Source organism: Biomphalaria glabrata, chromosome 6 (assembly GCF_947242115.1).
Source record: "Biomphalaria glabrata chromosome 6, xgBioGlab47.1, whole genome shotgun sequence".
In the NCBI taxonomy this organism is placed as follows: Eukaryota; Metazoa; Mollusca; class Gastropoda; family Planorbidae; genus Biomphalaria; species Biomphalaria glabrata.
In genome coordinates this window covers 5,597,463-5,619,893 of record NC_074716.1, presented here as the reverse complement: position 1 = coordinate 5,619,893, position 22,431 = coordinate 5,597,463, and the positions used below count along the sequence as shown (strand labels likewise).

Below are 22,431 nucleotides of genomic sequence, written 5' to 3'. Positions count from 1 at the left end.
GGGACAATTCTTTTGGCCATGTTTTTTTGTTCCATATTTTCTGACAGATTGTCCTAAAACATTTACTTATATGTGAGCCACTGTTTTAAAAGTTCTGTTGGTATGTTATCCATTCCTGGCAACAGGGTCAAGGAGTCCAACTGATGCTTTATAAAATTTTATGATACTTTCAATAACAGCAAAAATATTCATGACAGAGCTAATTAGCTGAATAATTCTCCATAAGAAGCACAGAAAAGGTAGTAAAATCAAAATATTGTAATTAAAAAGGTTTAAAAAGGAATACAGTCATCTTAGAAGTTTATATATATTTACCAGGTTTTAACTTCAGCCTTAGTGTATTCCACTCTAGGAATAGGTTGACCACTGAAAAAAGATAGAAAAAAATGCACTAAAATCCTCAAAGTTCTAATCTTAAATAAACAATCTCTTAAAAATTAAAAAAAAATTATTTCAATAAAGCTTTTTTTTTAAAAATATTTTATTAGTTTTGCAGGTTTATTATTGAAGATTATTACATCCTTCCCCCAGGGATGGCAGGAGATAGCACTGGCAGTTTGAACCTGAAACCCTCAAATCGACACTTCAGAGGGCATGCCACATTACGAGGCAGCTTTAAAAAGCACACTAGTTCCTGCTCAAGTAAAATATTACTCTAATTATCAAAAGGAAAGATTTAATAGCACAGGTTTAAAATTTAAGTATATGCCAGTTATTCTATTTAGGAAATAATGTGGCCAGAAGTTTATTATTGTTACTTCCCCTTAGTTACAGCGTAGTATTCTCAAAAGAATAGTAAATCTACCCTAAAACAATTAAAATAAAAGGCTAATGTCAAAAGTTATTTTGTGTGTATGTGAGTAAATACAATTCAATAAACTAATCAATTGATTTATTAAAAAAGTTTCATAAATGTGTAACTCATTCTCTCCTAATTGACGATATCAACGTTGATTTTACCCCATTAAATGAAATTTTGGTTTATAAACTTTAATTTGTATTGTGTAAAAAGAGCATCCATTACCCTATAATTTAATACCCAATATAATATTTTCAGATAAAAACAAAAAAGTTTATTAAAGTTTAATGGGATAGTACAATACGAATTAACAAAATGATTGATTTCATTAAAGCACGGAAAATAATTACGGAGAGAAAGAGTTAAAATACAAAATGCTTTAGTTTATTCCTATAAAAGTAAATCTTTAGAAAGTAAATAGAAATGTCTTGTGAAATAAAAACTGTAAACTCACTGTTTATAATTGAAAGCAATATCTGCAAACTCCTTTCTTCTCTCTCTGTATACTGGATCAGTAAAACCCTAGGAAAAAAAACAATATTTTATACAAACTTAAAGCAGATGTTTTCATAAGATAAGAGTTGCATTCGACTAATAAATTATTACAAAATAAAACAAATAAAACAAAGCCAATCCTTCATATTATATTAGTTGCTTTAATAAATCTGGTGGTGCTGTGGCTTATTGGCAAAGCGCTTGGCTTTCGAACTGAAGGTCCCAGGTTCGAATCATGGTGAAGACTGGGATTTTACATTTCAGGATCTTTGGGCGCCTCTGTGTTTACCCAGCTCAAATGGGTACCTGACATCATGGGCGTAGCCAGGGGGGGGTTTTTGGGGTTCAAACCCCCCCCCCGAAATGAAATCCCCCCCCCCCCCCCCCGAAGGGGGGGGAGTCGGAATTTAGTGACTGATTTTTTGCTTTGATTTTGTTTATTTTAGGTGAGATTTTAATACTAAACCATCACTTGCCCTAGCACAACCAAAGGGGTTTTGAGTTTAAAACCCCCTACCAGGGGGTTTTGAGTTTAAAACCCCCTACCAGGTGGGGGGGGGTTCGAGTTTAAAACCCCTACCAGAGGGGTTCGAGTTAAAAAAAAACCTACTAGGGGTTTTGAGTTTAAAACCCCTTACCAGGGGTTTTGAGTTTTAAACCCCCTACCTGGGGTTTTTGCAGTTAACTTCCCCTCTTCTATTAAACAAAAAAAAAAAAATGCAAACGAAAATCCCCTAATTCCAAGAGCACAGTTAAGGAAGATTTTGATTTTAAAACCCCGTCTAAAATTTACGATAAACCCCTTCTTTAATATAAAAAAAAGCAGCTAATTACTCACTCAAAATGTTATGAGCGTGGCTAAATTGTTTTATCTCAGTTTTGAGTTTAAACCCCACTTCAGCGGGGTTTGAAGGTAAAAAATATCTCTTTAATAATAAAAACAAAGCAAATTATACACTAAAAATGTTATGAGTGTAGACAAAGGGGTTTTGAGTTTAAACTCCCCTCCAGTGGGGTTTGAGGATAAATTTAAATACATCTTCAGTGTAAGAAAAAAAGCAAATTATGCACTCAAAATGCTATGAACGTTGCCGAAAGGGGTTTGAGTTTAAACCCCCCATTCAGAGGGGTTTGGTGCTAAAAAGTACATCTTCAATATAAAAAAAAAGCAAATTAAACACTAAAATTATTTGAGCGTAGCCAAGTCAATCGGGGGTTTTGAGTTTAAACCCTTCTTCTACAGATGGCTTTTTTTTAAAGTTTAAAACCCCTCCAGATGGTTTTGAGTTTAAGATCCCCCTACAGAGCATTTTGAGGTGGAAAACCCCCAACAGAAGATTTTGACGTCAAAACTTCTCTTTTCGATATAAAATCTAAAGCAAACTACAGTCACTTAATTCCAAGAGCGTATTCAAGAGAGGTTACACATTTTTACCAGTGGCAGGGCTCCATTAATAAACGGCAGTGAATAGTCATCTACCGAAATCGAAAAACACTAAATGTAGCTCAACAAAAATGGCTAAGACAGATTTTAGGAGTCAGTTATAGAGATCGGTTCTAAATCAAGGAAATCCTATGCCGAACTGGGAGTCGACCCCTTAGTAAGATTGTGAGAGAACGACGCATGAGGTTTGCGGGACATGTTCTCCAACAAAATGAATTATGCATAAGAAGAGTTGCAATGATATCCTAGTACAACTTGACGCCACTCATTCATGGAGGTCCTCATAGTAGGTGGGAAAAGGCTTCAGACATTACCAGTGACAGATTTTTATGGAAACAGCTTGACGTCAAATGCTCCGAACGGCGTAGGAGGGTCTAAGTCAGTAAGAATATCACATTAGGTTTTTGAAATAAAACTTTTTAATAGCAGGAAAATGCAGTGTAGATACCTCAGAATATGCATTTTGTTGGCTTTCAATACCAGAAATAGTGCTTGGCGGCGGGGCTTCGCCCCGCGATGGGGAGCTCCTAGCGCTCCCCCAGACCCCCTTGCTAGTAATGGCGGGGAGTCTACAATTTTATGAAAACAGCTTGATGGCAAATGCGCCGAACGACGAGGGAGGGTCTAAGTCAGTAAGAATAACACATTAGGTTTTTGAAATAGAACTTTTTAATAGCAGGAAAATGCACTGTAGATACCTCAGAATATGCATTTTGTTGGTTTTCAATATCAGAAATAGTGCTTGGCGGCGGGGCTTTGCCCCGCGCTGGGGGAGCTCCTAGCGCTCCTCCAGACCCCTTTACTAGTAATGTCGGAGAATCTACAATTTTTCCACTAACTCATGGAAGAACCTATTATAGGGCACAATAAGCGTCTTCCGAAAGAATGAAGGGTCAGAATGTAATAAAGATTTTGTACGCACACACACACATAAATAGATATAATTTTTTGTTCGCGGGGGGGGGGGGGGGAGAAAAAAATTCACCCCCCAAAACCCCCCCCGAAAAAATATCCTGGCTACGCCCATGCCTGACATTATTTGGGGAAAAGTAAAAGTGGTTCATTGTGCTAGCCACATGACACCCTTGTTGACCGTAGGCCACAGAAACAGATGACCATTACATCATCTGCCCTATAGACCACAAGGTCTGAAAGGGTAACTTTTTGTATGTCTACAAAACAGAGTGAAATATTTTATAGATAGACAGTGCCACTGACCAATTTTCATGAAATCAATGATTCTACACAATGATAGCTTACAAAAGAAAAGGTTTAATAAAGCTTAGCTCAAAGATTAGTCTTAATGAACTTACAGGATGATCTGCATCTAGTTCTGAGCCATAGCTAAGAATTTGATTGGCAAATCTGTCCAGTTCTTTGATTCTCCTTGGGAACCAGGGTACTGAAAAGTATAATAATGTGACAAAGTAAAAACAAATTAATAATAACTACATTGCATACTGATAGGTAAAGTAAGATAATACACTTACAGATCAATTATAAACAATAAAATCATAATTTTTATAATATTCTTTAAAAGGTGGTAATTAAAAGATCAAAAAGTAACAAAGATAACGTGAAGCTTACAAAATGAATTATTATTGTTTTATATTCAAGAAAATATTTTATACCATCATCAGCACTGCCATTTTGAATATTTCTGGACAAAACTGTTAACTTGCTTGTTGTAGCACGAAGTGCCTCTATAGCTTCCTATGATTAGAAATAGTTGTTTAATGTTTTGAATACTATAAAATCATTTTATATCATAAGTTATTTCAACAATGATTTAATCACTATTAGTACAACCTAGACTCATAAGTCTTAGCTTAAGACAAAGTACTCCACAGCACTGTTTATCTTTAGGATCTTAAAGAACATTTGCCAACTGTCTATGCTTGCTTAATTGCTTAAAACGTAAAGTATATGCTTGCTAAATTGCTTCTTTTTCTTCTTCAAGCCAGCTTTTTTGCTGCTGAGCTGTAAGCTCTTTTGCAGACTGTATCAAGGAAAAATAGAGTGCTGTTCTCTTCAGTTGTTCAGCACTGCCATTCAGGGTGTTGATTATGTTGGGCTGTAGTGGTAGCAGGGTCTTCCTAAGGTGGATTAGGAAGGGGCATTGAAATAGGATATAGTTTACAGTTTCATAAGTGTGGGCGCTGTGTCTACAAAGTATGTGGGATTTATTTTGTTAAGACGGTAATTTAACAGAGATGTGTGTCCTGTACTTAGTTGAAAGATTGTACATTTCTCTTTGCAGGGTAGGAAGTTAATACTGTCCAGTTTGTTTGGAATGGTCATTTCTTTTTACATAGCTCTGCCTGTGTTTCCTGATGCCCATTGGTTCAGCCACTAAATTGCCTAAAAAGTAAAGTTACCATTTCAAACCTTGCGATTTATTGGGCAGATGATGTTAAAGGAAATCTGTTTCTATGGCCAATGGTTAATTAGCAGGGTGTCATGTGGCCAGCATTACAAACAACCGCCTGGTTAAATATTGAAATAACTGTACCTTAAGTCCACCAGTGAGATTATCACAAGCAACATAAAACTCAAAGCTTCTAGCATCATCTCTGGCTGGTCTAGACTCAATATGATGGAGATTTACACCATGTTGCTAGAATGAAAAAAATTTAAACTAGTATAATGATCAAATAAACTGCCTTACAAATATATAATTACATATACAAATATAATGTTGGGGTGTTACATGCTTGCAAATATTAAAGTAAGCTGTAAATTAAATTGTTTTAAAAAAGTGATATACTTGAAAATACATAAAATTACAAGGCTTGTCTTTGAGTCCAAAATATTAGGAGAAAAGCAATATTTTACAAAACCCTCGCTGTGATCTACATATTTTGCAATATCCAGCACAGTTATAACCATTGTCTGCTAGTGGTTGATTTAGAATGTCTAGAATCTCTTTTTGACATCTACATCTATAGATTTTCTTTTGGTCTCAAATAAGTATCCTGTGGCCTTTATAAGAAAATTGTCAGCTGTCTAGTTTGGTTAGGTTTAAATTTAGGATTTAACAAATGTTTAAAATGTTTTCAAAATTTAAAAAAAAAAAAAAAAGAGTTACATTGAATGTCTAAATGGTAATTATAAAATTTGCTATTTTGGTACATATAGGAATGGACTTACTTAGGGATACTGCTTTCTTTCTTATTAAGAATCTTAGAAGTTAGAACTTACTTCAAAAACTTTCAAAGCTGCTGCAAGTACCCCAATTTTCTCTGGCAGGGAGAAGATGATGCTTGTACTTCCTTCTTTATCTTCATAGTCTTGTTTGTAACTGCGGGGGTCTGAGTGTAAATTCTCAACCTGCAAGGAAACACAGGACAAAGATTTATTCACTTCTACAATGAAAAAAAAAAAAGTCATATCATGACTTGCAAAACTCAACTAATAATAATGAGCCATAACTTACAAATACAAAAACACAACCTTGCAAATACTCAGAAAGACACAAAGATTAAGGCATATTTCTTATCCACACACTAGGACATATTCAAACAAGTAGGCCTACTCCTCCTCTTGAGCCATTAGAGCATTGAACGGGTTGCTTAAATCAGTCAGAAAAGCAATGACCTAGCAGAGTTTAAGTCTCCAACAAACATGCATGACCAGATAAACAATTGCCATGATTATGGATGCAGAAGGACGTAATTGTCTAATTTTATTTTATTTTGTATACCGGTATCTAAATGTCTATAATTTATACGATTTCCTGGGTTCAGTAGAATGTCATGTGACTAGAGAGACCTGGAGTTTATTATTAACTATTATTAACAAACATTTACTAGATCAACATACTGATTCTAAACCAGTTTTTCCTAAACTATGTTCCACGGAACTTCTACGAGGCGTCCCATGAATTATTAGAACAATTGAACTAACTCTTTCTCTCCTAACTGACGATATCAACGTTGATTTGACCCTTTTGAATTAAATTAATTTTTGGTTTTATAAACTTTAGTTAGTGTTAGAGGATATAAGAGGAGCATGCACTCTCCTATAATTCTATAGCTTATATAATATTTTCTGATAACAAACAAAAAAGGTTTTGAAGTTTAATCATAACAGGGTAGTGAATCACAAATATGCAACATGAATAATTCCACCGCAATGTGGAAAATAATTACGGAAAGAAAGAGTTAACTAGTAGACCTAGATCTAGACCTACGTGTGAATTATTCCTAAGTAAATGGAAAAGAAAAATAGATTTCTGTTCAAGTTTGTGTGAAGAGTATCTTCAAAACAAGCTATTTGTAAGTCAAAGTCGTTTCTTTTTCAGAGACATTACTGTCAGGAGTGACCTCACCATTGGCATTGATGGAGGAAAGCCTGGGCGGTAAGTTTACGAGTGAAGGTCTGCCCACACTGACAGGATCCAAAGGGATAGAAAACCATCGCAATTAGGGGTCAAGTGGCTGCAGGAGTTTGCCAGAGCGCTTTCCATGTCTTATTTAGTCAGTGTTTTGTGCATGAGACTATTTTTGAGTATTATTTTACATTTGTTATCTTTTGTCGTGAAGACAATGCGCAATCATATGGCCAGGATGTTCATCACATGTAGAATCTAGATAGAATCTACATCTATAGCTTGACAATGCAAAGCCAAAATATTCGCTTACTGTTTCAAAAACTAATTTTGGAGATTTTATTTCTAGAATAAAAAGTTTCCGTAACCTAAACCATACGTTAAATTATATCCGCCATATTATTTGCGAAATATTAAATTACTGCTTATTATAAATATATAACAATATTTCTCTATTTTGAACACGAGTGTGCCTAGAAACGTTAAATAGAGCCGAAAATGAAAAAAGTTAGATCCAATAATATTAAGAAATCTGTTACTTTGTTGAACAAACTAAAGGCATATTTTACTTATAGAATACAATATATTCTTTACCTCATCGAACATGCTTCTGTGTCGATTAGTAGGCCTATTTATTGTTGAAAACAAATCTGAATGTCTTAAGAATGGTCGAAAATCTGGTAGTGCCGTAAGCTTAATGGGCGTCATTTTTTCCCTCTCGAAAATGTTTATTTAAATAACTGAGTTATTTGTTTACAAAGTTAATTCACAGCTTTCTTCTTTTTATTAAATCGTATTAAAAAGGAAAATTGGCACCAGATGTGAATCAGAATCAGCGAAAAAACTGTTTCGAAAAACGATTATGTTAACCACCACATTAGGTCGCTGTCCAGTTGCTGTTATCATTGTATTCAAATGACTATTAGATCTAGATCTAGTTATTTTTACTTCACTGGTGTTAGAATGTACCACAGGCTTAAATTTTATAGCTTTTATATATTTTAAATATATGTTTTTAGAACAAAATAAAATTTTGACTAATGTAGAACAAAAAATAAGCAGGCTGAATGTTGGACAAAACGTTTTGTTTTGAACAGAAGACAATTCCAATGATAGCAAAGTAGATCTCACGAGAAACAGTGACGGTTATTGATTGAAATAACTTGTTTTCATCCTTATATAAGGCGCTACAAGGAAATCTGGACTGTGAATAATGTGGTTTTGGAGTGCGAGAGAATCAAAGCTTACCTACTTATTGCATCATCGTTTCTGCAGCATTTCAAATCTTTATGTGTATTTTTTCCCAAAATGCCTTAAGGGAGTACTTACTGTAAAACACCTATCAGCCAAAATATCGACTTGAAATTACAATTCAATTATGTTCTGCTATTTTTAAATGTAGTTGTCCTTATAAGCCTTTTATTGTATAATTAATACTATTATTTTCTAGGTTTTTAACTTAGGATTATGGTTAGTTTTGTCAAGAAAAAGCAGTATTTTAAAATGTAAACAAGACAAAAATTTAGAGGTTTTACAGTATATCCAGTTTCTAACGGTTTCATCATGCGCGCACTTCAAAACATTAGATTTGTCCACATTGTCAGCCCCCTCCACCTGTCGAACCGATCTTCACAATAACAGATTAGGGTGATTTACGAGGGATGTGTTGTAGCTAGTGATGCGTAAAATCAGTTTCTAGGTTTTAGAGTTAATGCCCTTTCGGCAATATTTAGGTCGCGTCGGATACTAAGGGGATGTGCTCTCACATTTGATTTCGTTTCAACTTTTAGGCAATGTGATTGAATGTGTTTCATTTAGGCAATGTGTTTCATTCGTGGCACGTGTAGACTAATCAATCCAGAGACCCTACGTTTGAAGCACACTTGAATTGCTGGTGGCATGTCTGAGGAGAGAGTTCAGTACTTTAGTAGACCGGAGTAGGACCTATAGAAGGTGAAAGGGTTCAACAGTCCCCTTTTTTGGCATCAGACTAAGATCTAAGTTTCAGTACTATACAAACCCGAGACGCTACAAACGGAATTACTTAGAATATTTTAATTCTACAATGCTAAAAATGTGCACACAAATAATAATAATAATAATCTTTATTGTCCGTATGGAAATTTGTCTTACAATTTGTGCATTACACCAAACAAAAAAACATTATAACTATAAGAAACCAAAGTGTACACTCACACCAGACTCACTCATAATTTACATGTGACAAAGTTTATATCAGAGTGTTCCTATTTAATGATTTGATTGCCATGGGAATAAAAGAGTATTTGTGTCTGTTTTTTCTTTGCTATCGGTGTCTTAGACCTATAATAATATATACTAGTCTGTGCCATATACCTTTAATTTAAAAAAAAACACATAGTTTAGCAGCACTTCCTTTATTTTGCACACCGAATACACCAAAAGCTGGCTATTTATAGATTTCCCCACTATCTCTAATATCGGCCAGACTATTAATATAACTTCTTGTCGACGCCAGGAGAATGAATTTCTGAGGCTCAGAATACAGAAAACGGTTGGCTTACAGCGCTCGGCGAGACCTCGTAGCTGACTTAGGAAAGGCGGAAACCTAATATATTTGCGACAGGGCCAGATTTAAGAGGGCAGGCGATGGCGACAGCCCCGGGGAATCCACACCAAAAAAAGGCATCCACAAAAGAGATACAAATATATCTAAATTTCGACGGTTCAGAAACAATTAAGTTTTTATTTTCTAACATTTTTTTTCTTCACATTTTTACAGTGCGTCTACCAAAAGCCTTACCCTCCAGAAACTCAAATCAATAAGCCTATACACTTTTCAAAACTAAAATATGCCTATTCAATATTTTTTAATATTAAAAGCGAAATAAAAAAAAAAGCACCTCTATTTCCTTCTTCTAAATATAGCACGCTTTTAGATATAAATATTTAATTTATAAGTGGATCTTTATTCAAGATTTCGAAAATTGTAGGAGCTTCTACAAAAATCCTGCCCCGCGGCCTCCACATATTTAACTGACGTTTTTAAGAGAAGTCACACACTTCTTGTCACTAGTCCACAAGTCTTAGGGGGTCACCACAATCGTAACATAGGTGGGTTTGTATCCTTTTCTTCCGATTTTCTGTTATCACTGGCGAAAGGCTATCTTTGCAGACACTCCATAGCCGGATCTAAGTGGAGGCTCCTCTTTTGGAGAGTTAATTTGTACTAGCGAAATGACTTACTTTTTTACACTCATTCTTATTTATCTTTCTTTTATATTGAATTTTATATTTAATATACGTAAATAAAAGTATTTTATTTTATAAAATACAGACGTAACTTAAAAAAGGATGATAACGTCCTACGCGTAATGCAGCGTTTAATGTAGCTTCGAGACATGGGCCTGCATAGTCAAAGACGGGGGCAGATGACGAAAACTAAAATAAAATGCTGAGAATAGCGGTCCCTGACAACCTCTCCTATGAAAGAAATAAGGCTTGTCCTCGAGTCAGAAGACTATGGAAGAGTGCAGTATTTCACTGGCTACTCAATCTTAGCTGTGATATCAAGCCACAACCTGCACAGACAAGCGTTGTCTGCCTCTGGCCGCATAGAGTTTTCTTATCGCCGTCTAGGTCTGTTCTTAGCCGTAAATTTTATTCTTGTATTTAATATGCATATTCGTTTTTTTTTTTTTTTTGGAGACCCTTCCATTGGGGAATAATATCCTGTGGTTTTTCACTTTGCTCGAAATGTCGTATATTTGGCTTTAAGAAATATATTACACTGCTGCAATTTGGTCAACACCCATGCGCATAAATACTGATATTTCTGTTACAAAAATTAAGGAAATACACGTATTAATTACGATCTTGTCCACTGATTTAAAAAAAAAGAGTAAATGAAAACACGGTAAAAATAAAAATAATAAGTCGATATCATGAAGTCCAATGATTAATGAGGAGTGCAGTATTTTACATTGTTTATTAGACCCACGTGTGACCTATATATTTTGTTTAACTCAAGCAGACAAACTGATATCTTACGGGAGTCAATTTGTTTTCTTCATCTTCGCCTGTCTTTGACAATGTAGGCCTATGTTTCTAGGACTCTGTAAACACTACCCAACGTGATTATAACGTGCTGCCCCCTTGTGGCCATTACTAATGCGGAACGAACGTGAAAATGCTTATTTATTCCAATTAGATCTACACGGTACGGAAAAAATTTGGGGGAAATAACAACATATTTTTCGATACAGTGTAAGTGAGATAATTAATGATGAGTGAATGTATCAGCTTTTCAATTCTGATGCCCCCTTTAAAGCCCTGTTGGCTATTGGTAATAATTTTTTTGCCATTTCCTTGCATACCATAAGCTGCGTAAGTCTTGTCTATGCGCATCACCAAGTCAGCTAGTTCTTCTTCTGTCCCTGCCAGACCATCTATATCATCCGCAAAGCTCAAGTTAGTAATTCTTCTTCATCCAATGCTTACAGAACCTCTAAAGCCCTCAAGAATATCTTCCACTATCCTTTCAAAGAAGATATTGAAAAGAGAAGATGAAAGTAGGCAGCCTTGTCTCACCCCAACTGTGATTTTAAACCAGTCCCCAATGTTAATGTTGATGTACACTGAAACTAGTGGCCTGCTTGTAGAGGTTCTGTATTAGGCCTACTTTTACTGTTTTTATTTACATTGTCCTTTTCTATTGTCGCCTAGTGTGCCCCATGCCATACTCTGTCGAACTAGAATTGGAATTGGAATTGAGATGCTACAGAACAGATCTTAGATTCACTAACATAGACAGCATCACAAACGAAGAGATTAGAGACAGGGTTAGTTCAGCGACCGGACCCCACAACTTCTAACTACTGTAAATAACAAAAAACGCAAACTAAAACTCTGGTGCCTTATAACAGGGCTCGTAAAAACCTTCCTTCAGGGAACGGTACCAGGAAAAAGAAGAAGAGGTAGACAGAGAAAGCGATATGAAGAAAACATAAAAAAAAATGGACGGGCTTATCATTGAAAGATATTCTATCAAAGGCAAAAGACAGAGAGGGATGGAGAAAGACGGTCAATACATCTGGTGTGGTGACCCAACGGTCCAGCAGACTAATGGATAGGTGAAGGTGAGTGAATTAGTGGAGTAGCCAGTCAGGGGTTTGACATACACTTAGACTTTAATGCTCACTCTTCGTTCAGCGCATAGGTCGGCAAGATCAATCTAAAGAGAGATACACTTACATACTTATAAATTATTAAATTACAATTTCTGCAAAGAGAGAGAGAGATAGAAATGGAGAGAGAGAGAGATAAATAAAATTTCAAATTGTCCTGAAAATTAGTAGATACTTTTTACTTAAACAAGATGAGTGAAAACATTTTTGTTTTTCTTTTGTTCTTTCCCCATTGTTCTGTTCCAACTTGATGTGACATAACAAACTATTTTCCACATACAAATGTTTGCAGTTTAAACGTCCATTCCTTACAAGAGATAAGAAAGTAGTCTTTTTAAAAGCGCCATGTCATGGCATGGACACCTAAAAAACATTATCAGTTTCAAAATAAATTCAGAACAAGAAAAAATAAGTTGCTTCTTTAAAAAAAAAAAGTACATGTACTTACTTTATAAAACTTAGAGATCGATTATTTTTCTCTTAAAAATTAATGTTATATTTTAAAAATTGATTACTTTTTTAACCCGCTCCATTCCCCCATTCCCACAAGAAAAAAATCTGGTTAAAAGAATGTATAGATCTACAAGACGCGGTGGCTGAGCGGTAAAGTGCTAGCATTCCAAACCGGTGGTCCCGGGTTCCAATCCTGGTGATGACTGGGATTTTAAACTTGAAATCTTTGGGCATCTCTAATGGGACTTAAAGATCCTTTAGATTTAGAAGACGATCAACATGTTCCTAAGCATTAATTTATAAAACTCTTGAATGAATGCGGAAATACCCTCTGACCTATGACGTATAGTCTGTCAAGGTCGATGGTATCTCGTTCTCTAGCCAGACTTAAATTTAGTACCAGGTGACCGAGCCTCGCTCGTTTGAATAATTTGTTGAAATAGATTGACTTATTCTGGATCGGGTAAAGACTCCCAATTCGAAAAGTTGCATTCGTGTTCTTTTAGTTCTAAATGTCAATGTACATGGCGATTAGAAAAGAAAGTCTCGTAAGTCCCCCATACAGATCATGCGAAGGACGTAATCATCTTTTTTTGAAGTGACTTCTGTATTTCATAAGATAAGATACAGTCTAGAAAACCGCAGCGCATGTCGAGTGGTTTACATTGCGTAAAACTATTGGGCTATTATTGATTTGGAAGAAAGTCTTTGCAGTGTAACGTCTGGTAACGTTCAGATTAGTATATTCATTAAGTCTTTAATACGAAACATCAAGTTATGCCAATTCTCTACTTAGACGTAGACTTAGGTCCTCCCGCGCCGTTCGGCGCATTGGGCGGCAAGCTGTCTCCATAAAGATCTGTCACTGGCAATGTCTGAAGCCTCCTTCCACCTGGTGTCCACTGTTCTGAGGTCTTCCATGAAGGTGTGTCGCCAAGTAATACGAGGGCGTCCCTGTTTGCGCTTTCCTCGTTTTGGCTTCCATGTTATCGCAACTCTTGGTGTGCGTAATTCATTTTGACGTAGAACATGTCCCGCAAACCTCATGCGACGCTCAGTCACAACCTCACTAAGTGTTCGACTCCCAGTTCGGCATAGGATTTCCTTGTTCTCTACGTTATAGGGTAAAACATGCACTTTGTAACAAAGTAAAATGACCCTTTTGTTTTTCAAAAACACTTAAAAACATTGCGTTAGTAATCTAAAGAAGCTTTTCCGTGGGGCATCTCTGTTAAGCCGACCACCTTTCAGCTCACTAAGTAAGATTACCTTTGACAAATGTTCGCCCCCCTTACGAGATACGTGCCCTTCCCAGGCCCCAGCGTGACTGTCGGATTCTAAGAAGCTCATGCCGGGGGTTTACCGAGGTTTTATAGTTCAACGAAAAAAGGCGGCAGCGTACGCCAATTCGTTGACCGCAAGCTAGATCTCATGTCCAGTGTGAGCAAGTGAGGCTTTAAAGAAGCTGTCTTATGACCATTTCCTTTGTTTTGGTACGAGACAGTAGACTTCGAAGCTTGAACATTTTGTAATAATTCACCAGCAAAATAACAACATAAGTAAAAGCTACCTACATGGCTCTACGCAATTGAAGTGTAAACAATTTATAAAACAATAGTTAATCATACATCGGAACATTTAATTTCATTATTTATCTTCCATAGTTCCATAATTAATCAATCTACAACAAGATAGTGCGCAAATGTTTAATCAGGCCTTGTTCTTGTTTGCAAAGAAATGTTCTAGTATACTGCTGTAAGCCTAGTGACGTAAGCGGTGTCAAGTTTTTTTTTTCCCTTTGACGTCAAGGAGAATGTTCATTCATAAAATATTCGAGCCAAAATAAATTTTTCGACAATAAAACATTTTCAAACTAATATAACGGTCGACCTCGAGTGTTCCCCTTGTGGCCAACGAGTTGAGAATTTTTTTCTCATTTGTATGCACATACTTTGAAATTTTAAAGAAAATCGTTAGAGTTTTTCGAAATAATATTTATGTATAAATATATATAAATACTAGAATTGCTCGCTTAAGAGTATAGGATTTCTTTTATACTTTAAAACATTATTACGGTCAAACTAGAGTTTTCCCAGTGTGGCCAACGAGCTGGTCATTCTGTTCTCAGTGATATACTGGAACTGTTCAATTTCCAAGGTTCCCTATATTGGCATTGACATCTCTGGGTTCGAAAGTATCTAAAGGAAAAAGTGTCTCAGTGGTGGACTGATAGAAGAGGTGTTAAAGATTTTGCTCTCTGCACTTGGCCCCCCCCCAGCTCTCCCCGACCTCACTTTATCCTGTGGGGGTAAGTTAAGTAAAAAGCTTTTGTTCCGACGTTGCCAGTGAATGATAACAGTGACATGTTTGATCGAATAGGATTGATGATGTGGAAGCAGATCTGCAACAGCGTGGGCTTAGGCCGTGGAGACGAAAGGGCCAGGAGACATCTGAATGGAAGGATGTGTTGAAGCAGGCCAGAGCCCTTCATAAATTGTAGCGCCTCTGGGATGGATGGATGGATAGATCGAATAACAGCGGCAATCAACACAATGGACGGGGACATCTTGAAGCGTGATTTGGAGGAAGTTTCATCTCGGCCTGATATTGTCCGTGCAGAGCCGGCTTTAAGAATAGGCAAACTAGGCAGCGATCCATATCTCCAGAGATTTACATTAACTAGATCAGTGATGCCGAAAATACGGCCAGCGGGCCACATCCGGCCCGCGAAGAGGTTCCATCCGGCCAGCCGAAATGTTGGCACAATGTCTAGAAAATCCCCCATCCCCCCAAAAAAAAGGTTGACAAATGTATCTTTACCTACGTTAGGGCTCTCAATTTTTTGTTAGTTAATTGGTAGCATGACCTATAATATTTGTACGCTTATTAAATGGAACTCTAGAATCTACCAGAAAAAGAGAACGGATCGTTACTTTGTGTGGAACATGATAATGAGCCAACATGTTTGATATGTAAAGAAAGTGTGACTGTTTCAAAAAGAAAAACGTATAAACGGAATTATAAAGCAAATATGGCGGCATTCTTGATTCCAGCCGCGAATAAAAGATAGTTTAACTATGCCTATAGATTGGAGGATTGATAGGAATATTTACTAAAAATAGACAAGAAAATAAGTCGGTTGTAAAGCTAGCTACAAAGTTGCTCATATTTTAAGTACAGAAATTAAGCCGTTATGTGACGCGGAAAAAAAAAGCTTCAAATATCCAATTCATTAATGTAAGTACTAGATCCAAGCGTTTCTAATCAAATAGCTTCAAATTCAGGTGTGTGACCTGTTGTTCAGGTCAATAGCTTCAAATTCAGGTGTGTGACTTGTTGTTCAGGTCAATAGCTTCAAATTTAAGGTGTGTGACTTGTTGTTCAGGTCAATAGCTTCAAATTCAGGTGTGTGACTTGTTGTTCAGGTCAATAGCTTCAAATTCAGGTGTGTGACTTGTTGTTCAGGTCAATAGCTTCAAATTCAGGTGTGTGACTTGTTGTTCAGGTCAATAGCTTCAAATTCAGGTGTGTGACTTGTTGTTCAGGTCAATAGCTTCAAATTCAGGTGTGTGACTTGTTGTTCAGGTCAATAGCTTCAAATTCAGGTGTGTGACTTGTTGTTCAGGTCAATAGCTTCAAATTCAGGTGTGTGACTTGTTGTTCAGGTCAATAGCTTCAAATTCAGGTGTGTGACTTGTTGTTCAGGTCAATAGCTTCAAATTCAGGTGTGTGACTTGTTGTTCAGGTCAATAGCTTCAAATTCAGGTGTGTGACTTGTTGTTCAGGTCAATAGCTTCAAATTCAGGTGTGTGACTTGTTGTTCAGGTCAATAGCTTCAAATTCAGGTGTGTGACTTGTTGTTCAGGTCAATAGCTTCAAATTCAGGTGTGTGACTTGTTGTTCAGGTCAATAGCTTCAAATTCAGGTGTGTGACTTGTTGTTCAGGTCAATAGCTTCAAATTCAGGTGTGTGACTTGTTGTTCAGGTCAATAGCTTCAAATTCAGGTGTGTGACTTGTTGTTCAGGTCAATAGCTTCAAATTCAGGTGTGTGACTTGTTGTTCAGGTCAATAGCTTCAAATTCAGGTGTGTGACTTGTTGTTCAGGTCAATAGCTTCAAATTCAGGTGTGTGACTTGTTGTTCAGGTCAATAGCTTCAAATTCAGGTCAATTTCATTTTTGTGTACCTTTTCGTTGATGTGGCCCACGACACGAGTGTCGGAGATTAAAATGGCCCGCGGGTCAATGAGGTTTGGCGTCACTGAGCTAGATGATAATTAAATCACTTCGGTTTTTTTGAGACACGGCTAATTGAGCACCTCCTGGATTTCATCAATTCCAACAAGACCGGAGGCCGAGCCCACAAGGGGTTTCTATTATTCCTTGCATTATTTTTGAACCAGAAGATTGATTTAATTGATGGATAGAATGCAATAACAGTAATAACACAAACAAGAATAATGAAAGTATGACAGATAGATAGATCTATATCATAGGGTCATAGGATATAGTTTGAGTGTCTGTTAATGAACTGAGTATTGACGTTTAGCGCTTAAAGAGGCCATAATTAGAAAGTCAAGCGATAAAAACCGTACACGTAATTTAAAATGAACTGAAATAATTGAAAGATGGCAACATTCTATAAACATATAGTTTACCTTAAACGAGAAGTCATATAAAGTCATATTTGAAATCAAATTAACCAACACCAATGGTCAGCTTTTCTTAGCTAGTTTGAAAAACAAAAGCTTGAACAACCAGACATCAAAAAACAAAACAAATACAATCAAATAGATTAATACAATTATGACGAAAAAAAAAAAAGGAAAGATAATAAATAATTTATTATGTCATAGATTACATGAAGGTCAAGTACGACATAGTTTTGTTTTTTTTTAAGAATCAGGGAATTTCGTTTTCCAAAAATCGCAGCTTATCAATTAAATATTCGGCATGTAAGGAGTGAGGACTAAATTGTGGAAAGAGGTGTTCCATCAGAGGTCCATGGGAGGAAGAAAGCAAAAGCATTGCATCCTTAGAGGTGAATTCTGTTTTATAAGGCCGTAAAACACACATGCAAGACCACAATTTGATAAGCTCTGAAACTGATGGGACTACTTTATTTTGATGAAGACTTCAATTTGATAAACTCTAAAACTGACAGGACTACTTTATTTTGATGAAGACCACAATTTGATAAGCTCTGAAACTGATAGGACTACTTTATTTAGATGAAGACCACAATTTGATAAGCTCTGAAAACTGATAGGACTGATAGGACTACTCTATTTTGATGAAGACCACAATTCGATTAGCTCTGAAACTGATACGACTTCTCTATTTTAACGAAGACCTCAATTTGATAAACTCTGAAACTGACAGGCCTATTCTATTTTGATGATGACCACAATTCATAAACTTTGATGAAGACAATTGGTACCCACTAACCCACAGTTAGGCCTACATCACATCTGGACGAAGTGGTTGGCGCCTTTCCACCAGGACTAGAAAAGAAACATTTAAAAACCCCTATATCCCGATTTCAATGATTGTGTTTCAAAGTTACTTGTCGCTGAGAAGTACATAGAAGCCTAATTCGTAAAGCATTGATTGTGTATGTGTGTGTGTATTGTTCGCGTTTGCATCTAAATTTTTATTGTAATAGATTAGAAGAAGGTGGACAATTATAGTCAAACTGAATTTCCATTTGTTTGAACCAATATAATTATCTTATCTAATCTATCTTATCTTACTCTGTAACTGATAGGCATATTTTATTTTGACGACGCATTAGATTGTGTGAACTGTACCCCTCTCTTTGGTCTCTTAAGTATGCGGCATTATGTTCTATACTGCTTGTCACACATGAATGTATTTATGTGTTTATAATCTATTTTTACTTTTATATGTTAGTTTGAACAAATGCGCGAATGACCGGAAGTGTGTTAGTTTTGAGAAGAAGAGTCCAGCGTGTGAAATGTGCAGTGAAGCTCATTAAAGTTGCTGTGTTGTTATCGAGTTGCTATGTGTTTTTACTCGTAAACTACAGCTGAACCCAGGAACACCTAGTCGTAGCGAGAAGGTAGCTTCTAGTGAACTATAAATATAACAGAAAGCTGATACACGAGTGAAACAATGGATTACAGTTTGTTTATTAGCAAAGCCTAAGAGGAACTTTGTGTCGTGGCGCTTGTTTTCTGCGCATCATGCAATGTAAAAAAAATTATTACAAAACAAAAGTTCCATAACTTTCACGTCTTTTTTTATGCTGACAGAGCTAGTCACACAAAATAAATATTTAAATATTTGAAACATATTTAATTATAAAAACGTCTTCGCAATTTTTACGTTACACCGATACTAATCTTCCTACTTTACAAAAAATCATGAATACAAGATTACAAACAAGTTGTGTATGTGTGTTTGTGTATTGTTTTTGTCGTGCATAATTGTTTGCTTAAATATATTTTTCTTTTTTTTTCCCCTCTTCTTTTCCCTGAGAACTTCGTCAGCTGTCATTCCTGGCCCTACATTCCTGAATGTATCTTGTCACGCTTAGATCTTGTCCTGATTTGTTTGCATAATTTGGCAAAAAGTACGTTCCGTTGGTCTGAATCAACATAAATTAATGAAGAAATAGTCATTCTCTCACTACCATTATTTTTTCACGAAAGTAGGCCTTATATTAATGTAATAATGCTATATAAATATGTATTCACTGCACATGAGTGCGCATATCTTAACGAAAACAGAAAGATAATTTTAGATCTAGTTATTCATCACAATGTCTTCTGAACTCTATAAATATAGATAGTGTAAATCGTCGGTCCTAAAAGCAGAATCGAAGCTAGGATTGGTGTGACCTGGGGCAATCTTATTTAAATGTAATTAGCTGCTGTAATTAAAAATGAATGACTGAATATTTGCGCGCAGCGTCATAGCAGCCCTACTACGTAGTGAAGTGCCAAATTCTAAAAGATAATGTCCGAAAGTTGTTCTTTTGTTTTTGTTTATAATTCTGTGTTCATTAGTTTCATTTCTATTCAAACACAAACGTGTTTTGGACAAGTGTATTGGTCAAGTGTATTGGTCAAGTGTATTATACAAGTGTATTGGACAAGTGTATTGGAAAAGTGTATTGGAAAAGTGTATTGGATAAGTGTATTGGACAGTGTATTGGTCAAGTGTATTGGTCAAGTGTATTGGTCAAGTGTATTGGTCAAGTGTATTGGTCGAGTGTATTGGTCGAGTGTATTGGTTTCGACGAGTAGAAATAATGTCAACACCACAGTTTTAAAATATTGTAAGGTCATATCAGACGACAGAACCAGACATAGGTTGGAACCCCCAGGGCACAAGTCGCAGAGGAAGACCAACAAGAACATGGCGACGCAGTGTACTAGATGACGCCGAGAGGACAGTCCGCGGCGGAAACGAGCACCCCATATGATGAACCGTGCAGTCTCGCGAGTGTACGATCCCTAGCTGACACCCTTTGTCGGCACTTTGGTTCGACAGTTGGGACGCTTCCAACAAGGACCGAGAAAATGGGAGAAAAAATTCAAACCTTTTACCAGACAGACAGACAGACAGACAGAGTGAGTTGATATAAGTTTTGTAAAAATTGCTCGTCTATCCTTGGCTACAGACTGATGGTCTAAGCTTGGGAATAAAATCAGCACTAGTGCAACTGACATGGGTAACATGTACATCAACAGTCACTAAAACTTTTACTGTGAAAATAGTTAGCAGTGGTGCCCCTGAGATAAAACTTTTGCTGTAACTTTTTTTTTTGTACAGTAACAGTGTTTTCCCCTCCCACAAATGCTTCTAAATCAAACAATAGCTGTGGTCGTACACATGCTTACTGAGTCGTGACGGTCATTTAGTGGTCAAGGGGACCCTGCTTACACACACAATACTAAACGAGTCAAGTCAAACGTTTCTTAGTGTGCTACCAACACTGTGTTCAAATCTAACGATATAGATCTGGACTTAGCATCTACATCTAGAACTTTGGGACAAACAGAAGTCTGCATCAAGCTTAGTGAAATGCGATCTTACATACAATTTCTTCCTCTGTATTTCAGAACTATGGGCCCTAATACAGAACAATAGGCCCTAACACAGAACTAAAGGCCCTAATGCAGAACAAGAGGGATCGATAACACGACGAGAACAGGTTGCAAAACAACAACAGCAACAACAACAAAACAGCAACTGTTGAATAGATGTGCTATTAAAGAAACAAAAAAAAAAAACAAACAAACATAATTTCAATTCAAAAAAAAAAAAAGCATAAGACTCTCTTGATTTACAATCGCATTACTGGAAAGATTTTGATCCTATAAAGAAATTGTTAACTTCTGAGTCAGGTCATAGGTCTGAAAATGTGGAGTCACAAAGTGCAAGACTCACAATTTAAAAGAGAAACTTTGCAACTAACAGAAGATAAAGAGAGCATCGCTCCATACCCCCTCCCCCCCCCCCATACACACATATGGGGCGGCAATAGGGATCCTCTCTCAAGTTTCTATGTGGTTTTGTCTTTGCCTCTTATGTTCCAAGATTTGAATTTCGCAGTTTCTAACAGCTGTGGAGTCACACGGTATAATCTCTGTATCCAATTAGATTCACGAATAAGTATTCTGATAACAACAACAACAAACAAAACACTAATTCATTAATCTATTTCCTTTTTCCTCTACCCAGCCATTAAGAAGTATTAGGTTTACTTTTAGTCCAACCTTATGGCAAGGGAAGACAATTATTTACAAAAAAAAAAGTGCATATCACTTAGTTGAATTCGCGGAATTGAATTAAAAAAAAAACAACACCAAACACCTACACACTGCTAACAAAATAAAAAAGGACCCACCTCTTGATCTGTAGGTTTCATGTTGGTCAGCCCTGCATCCATTGTGTGTATTGTGTGGTTGTCAACTTGTCCCACAACACCTGTTTCAGCCTGGCTAGTTCACTCACCGCTTTAGGGTAAAAATAAAAGGGAGATAATAGTAATGTTAGTCCCAGATTTTTTTTGTCTGTGTCAAGCTAATTTAAATTTTACTGCTATACCTGGCTATTTTCATTTTAATAAATGGATAGTGAGAATGCGTTTTTTTTTTTTAGTAAAATATTTTAGCTCGTCCTTCACCTTTACCGAGATTACAGCTTGTTGAAATGCGATTGGCTAAACATAGCGCACACCTCCAGCTAGTTGACGTTTGAGTGGACAGCCGATGCACACACCCTCAAATGTGGGTTAATGGGAATAAATGTGGGTCAAGGGAAGCAACTCATGCATAATGTTAGAGAAAGCATCTACCAAGGTAAGAGTTACGTTATCATGACATATATACTTGCACAACACCATAGATACAGAGTCTGTTTGAACGAAGGTTGAAAATGCGAAATATATTTTATTTTGGGAGGGGGGGGGGTCGATTGGTAGCTAGTTTAAATATTGAACCTAGTTCGTACTAGCGGGTCAATCTAATTTATTCATCAACATCTGGCCTTGAGAGATAAGAGTACACCTGCTTACAGCTTTCAACGCAAGATGCGACAACAACTACAAATTAATGGATCTAAAAACAAATATCTGGACACACACGTCGATAGGTCTATATTAAAAGTAGAAAGTCAAACCAAATGAATTAATTACCACTATTTAATTGACGAATTGGTTAACTTTCCTTATTGATTCGAGTTTTGCTAGGAACAAAGCATTAGGATTTATTAAA

At 36.4% G+C, this 22,431-nt stretch overlaps 1 protein-coding gene across 3 annotated transcripts in view; it reads right to left on the bottom strand.

Moving 5' to 3' along the window:
* The window catches only part of LOC106051282 (protein henna-like), a 29,412-nt gene extending 7,723 nt beyond the window's left edge, over window positions 1-21,689 (bottom strand). Inside the window, exons 1-7 of one of the 3 annotated variants that reach the window (XM_056032771.1) lie at window positions 21,564-21,689; window positions 5,940-6,068; window positions 5,251-5,355; window positions 4,370-4,451; window positions 4,052-4,140; window positions 1,254-1,321; window positions 316-366 (exon numbers count right to left, since the gene is read on the bottom strand). In XM_056032771.1, coding sequence (XP_055888746.1) covers window positions 316-366; window positions 1,254-1,321; window positions 4,052-4,140; window positions 4,370-4,451; window positions 5,251-5,355; window positions 5,940-6,068; window positions 21,564-21,605 — 566 coding nt within the window. In that variant the 5' untranslated portion in view covers window positions 21,606-21,689. Of the gene's footprint in view, window positions 1-315; window positions 367-1,253; window positions 1,322-4,051; window positions 4,141-4,369; window positions 4,452-5,250; window positions 5,356-5,939; window positions 6,069-7,662; window positions 8,181-17,343; window positions 17,483-21,563 lie in introns of those variants that run through there. The other 2 variants (XM_056032772.1, XM_056032770.1) reach the window with 2 other exon arrangements.
* Window positions 21,690-22,431: the final 742 nt, after the last annotated feature.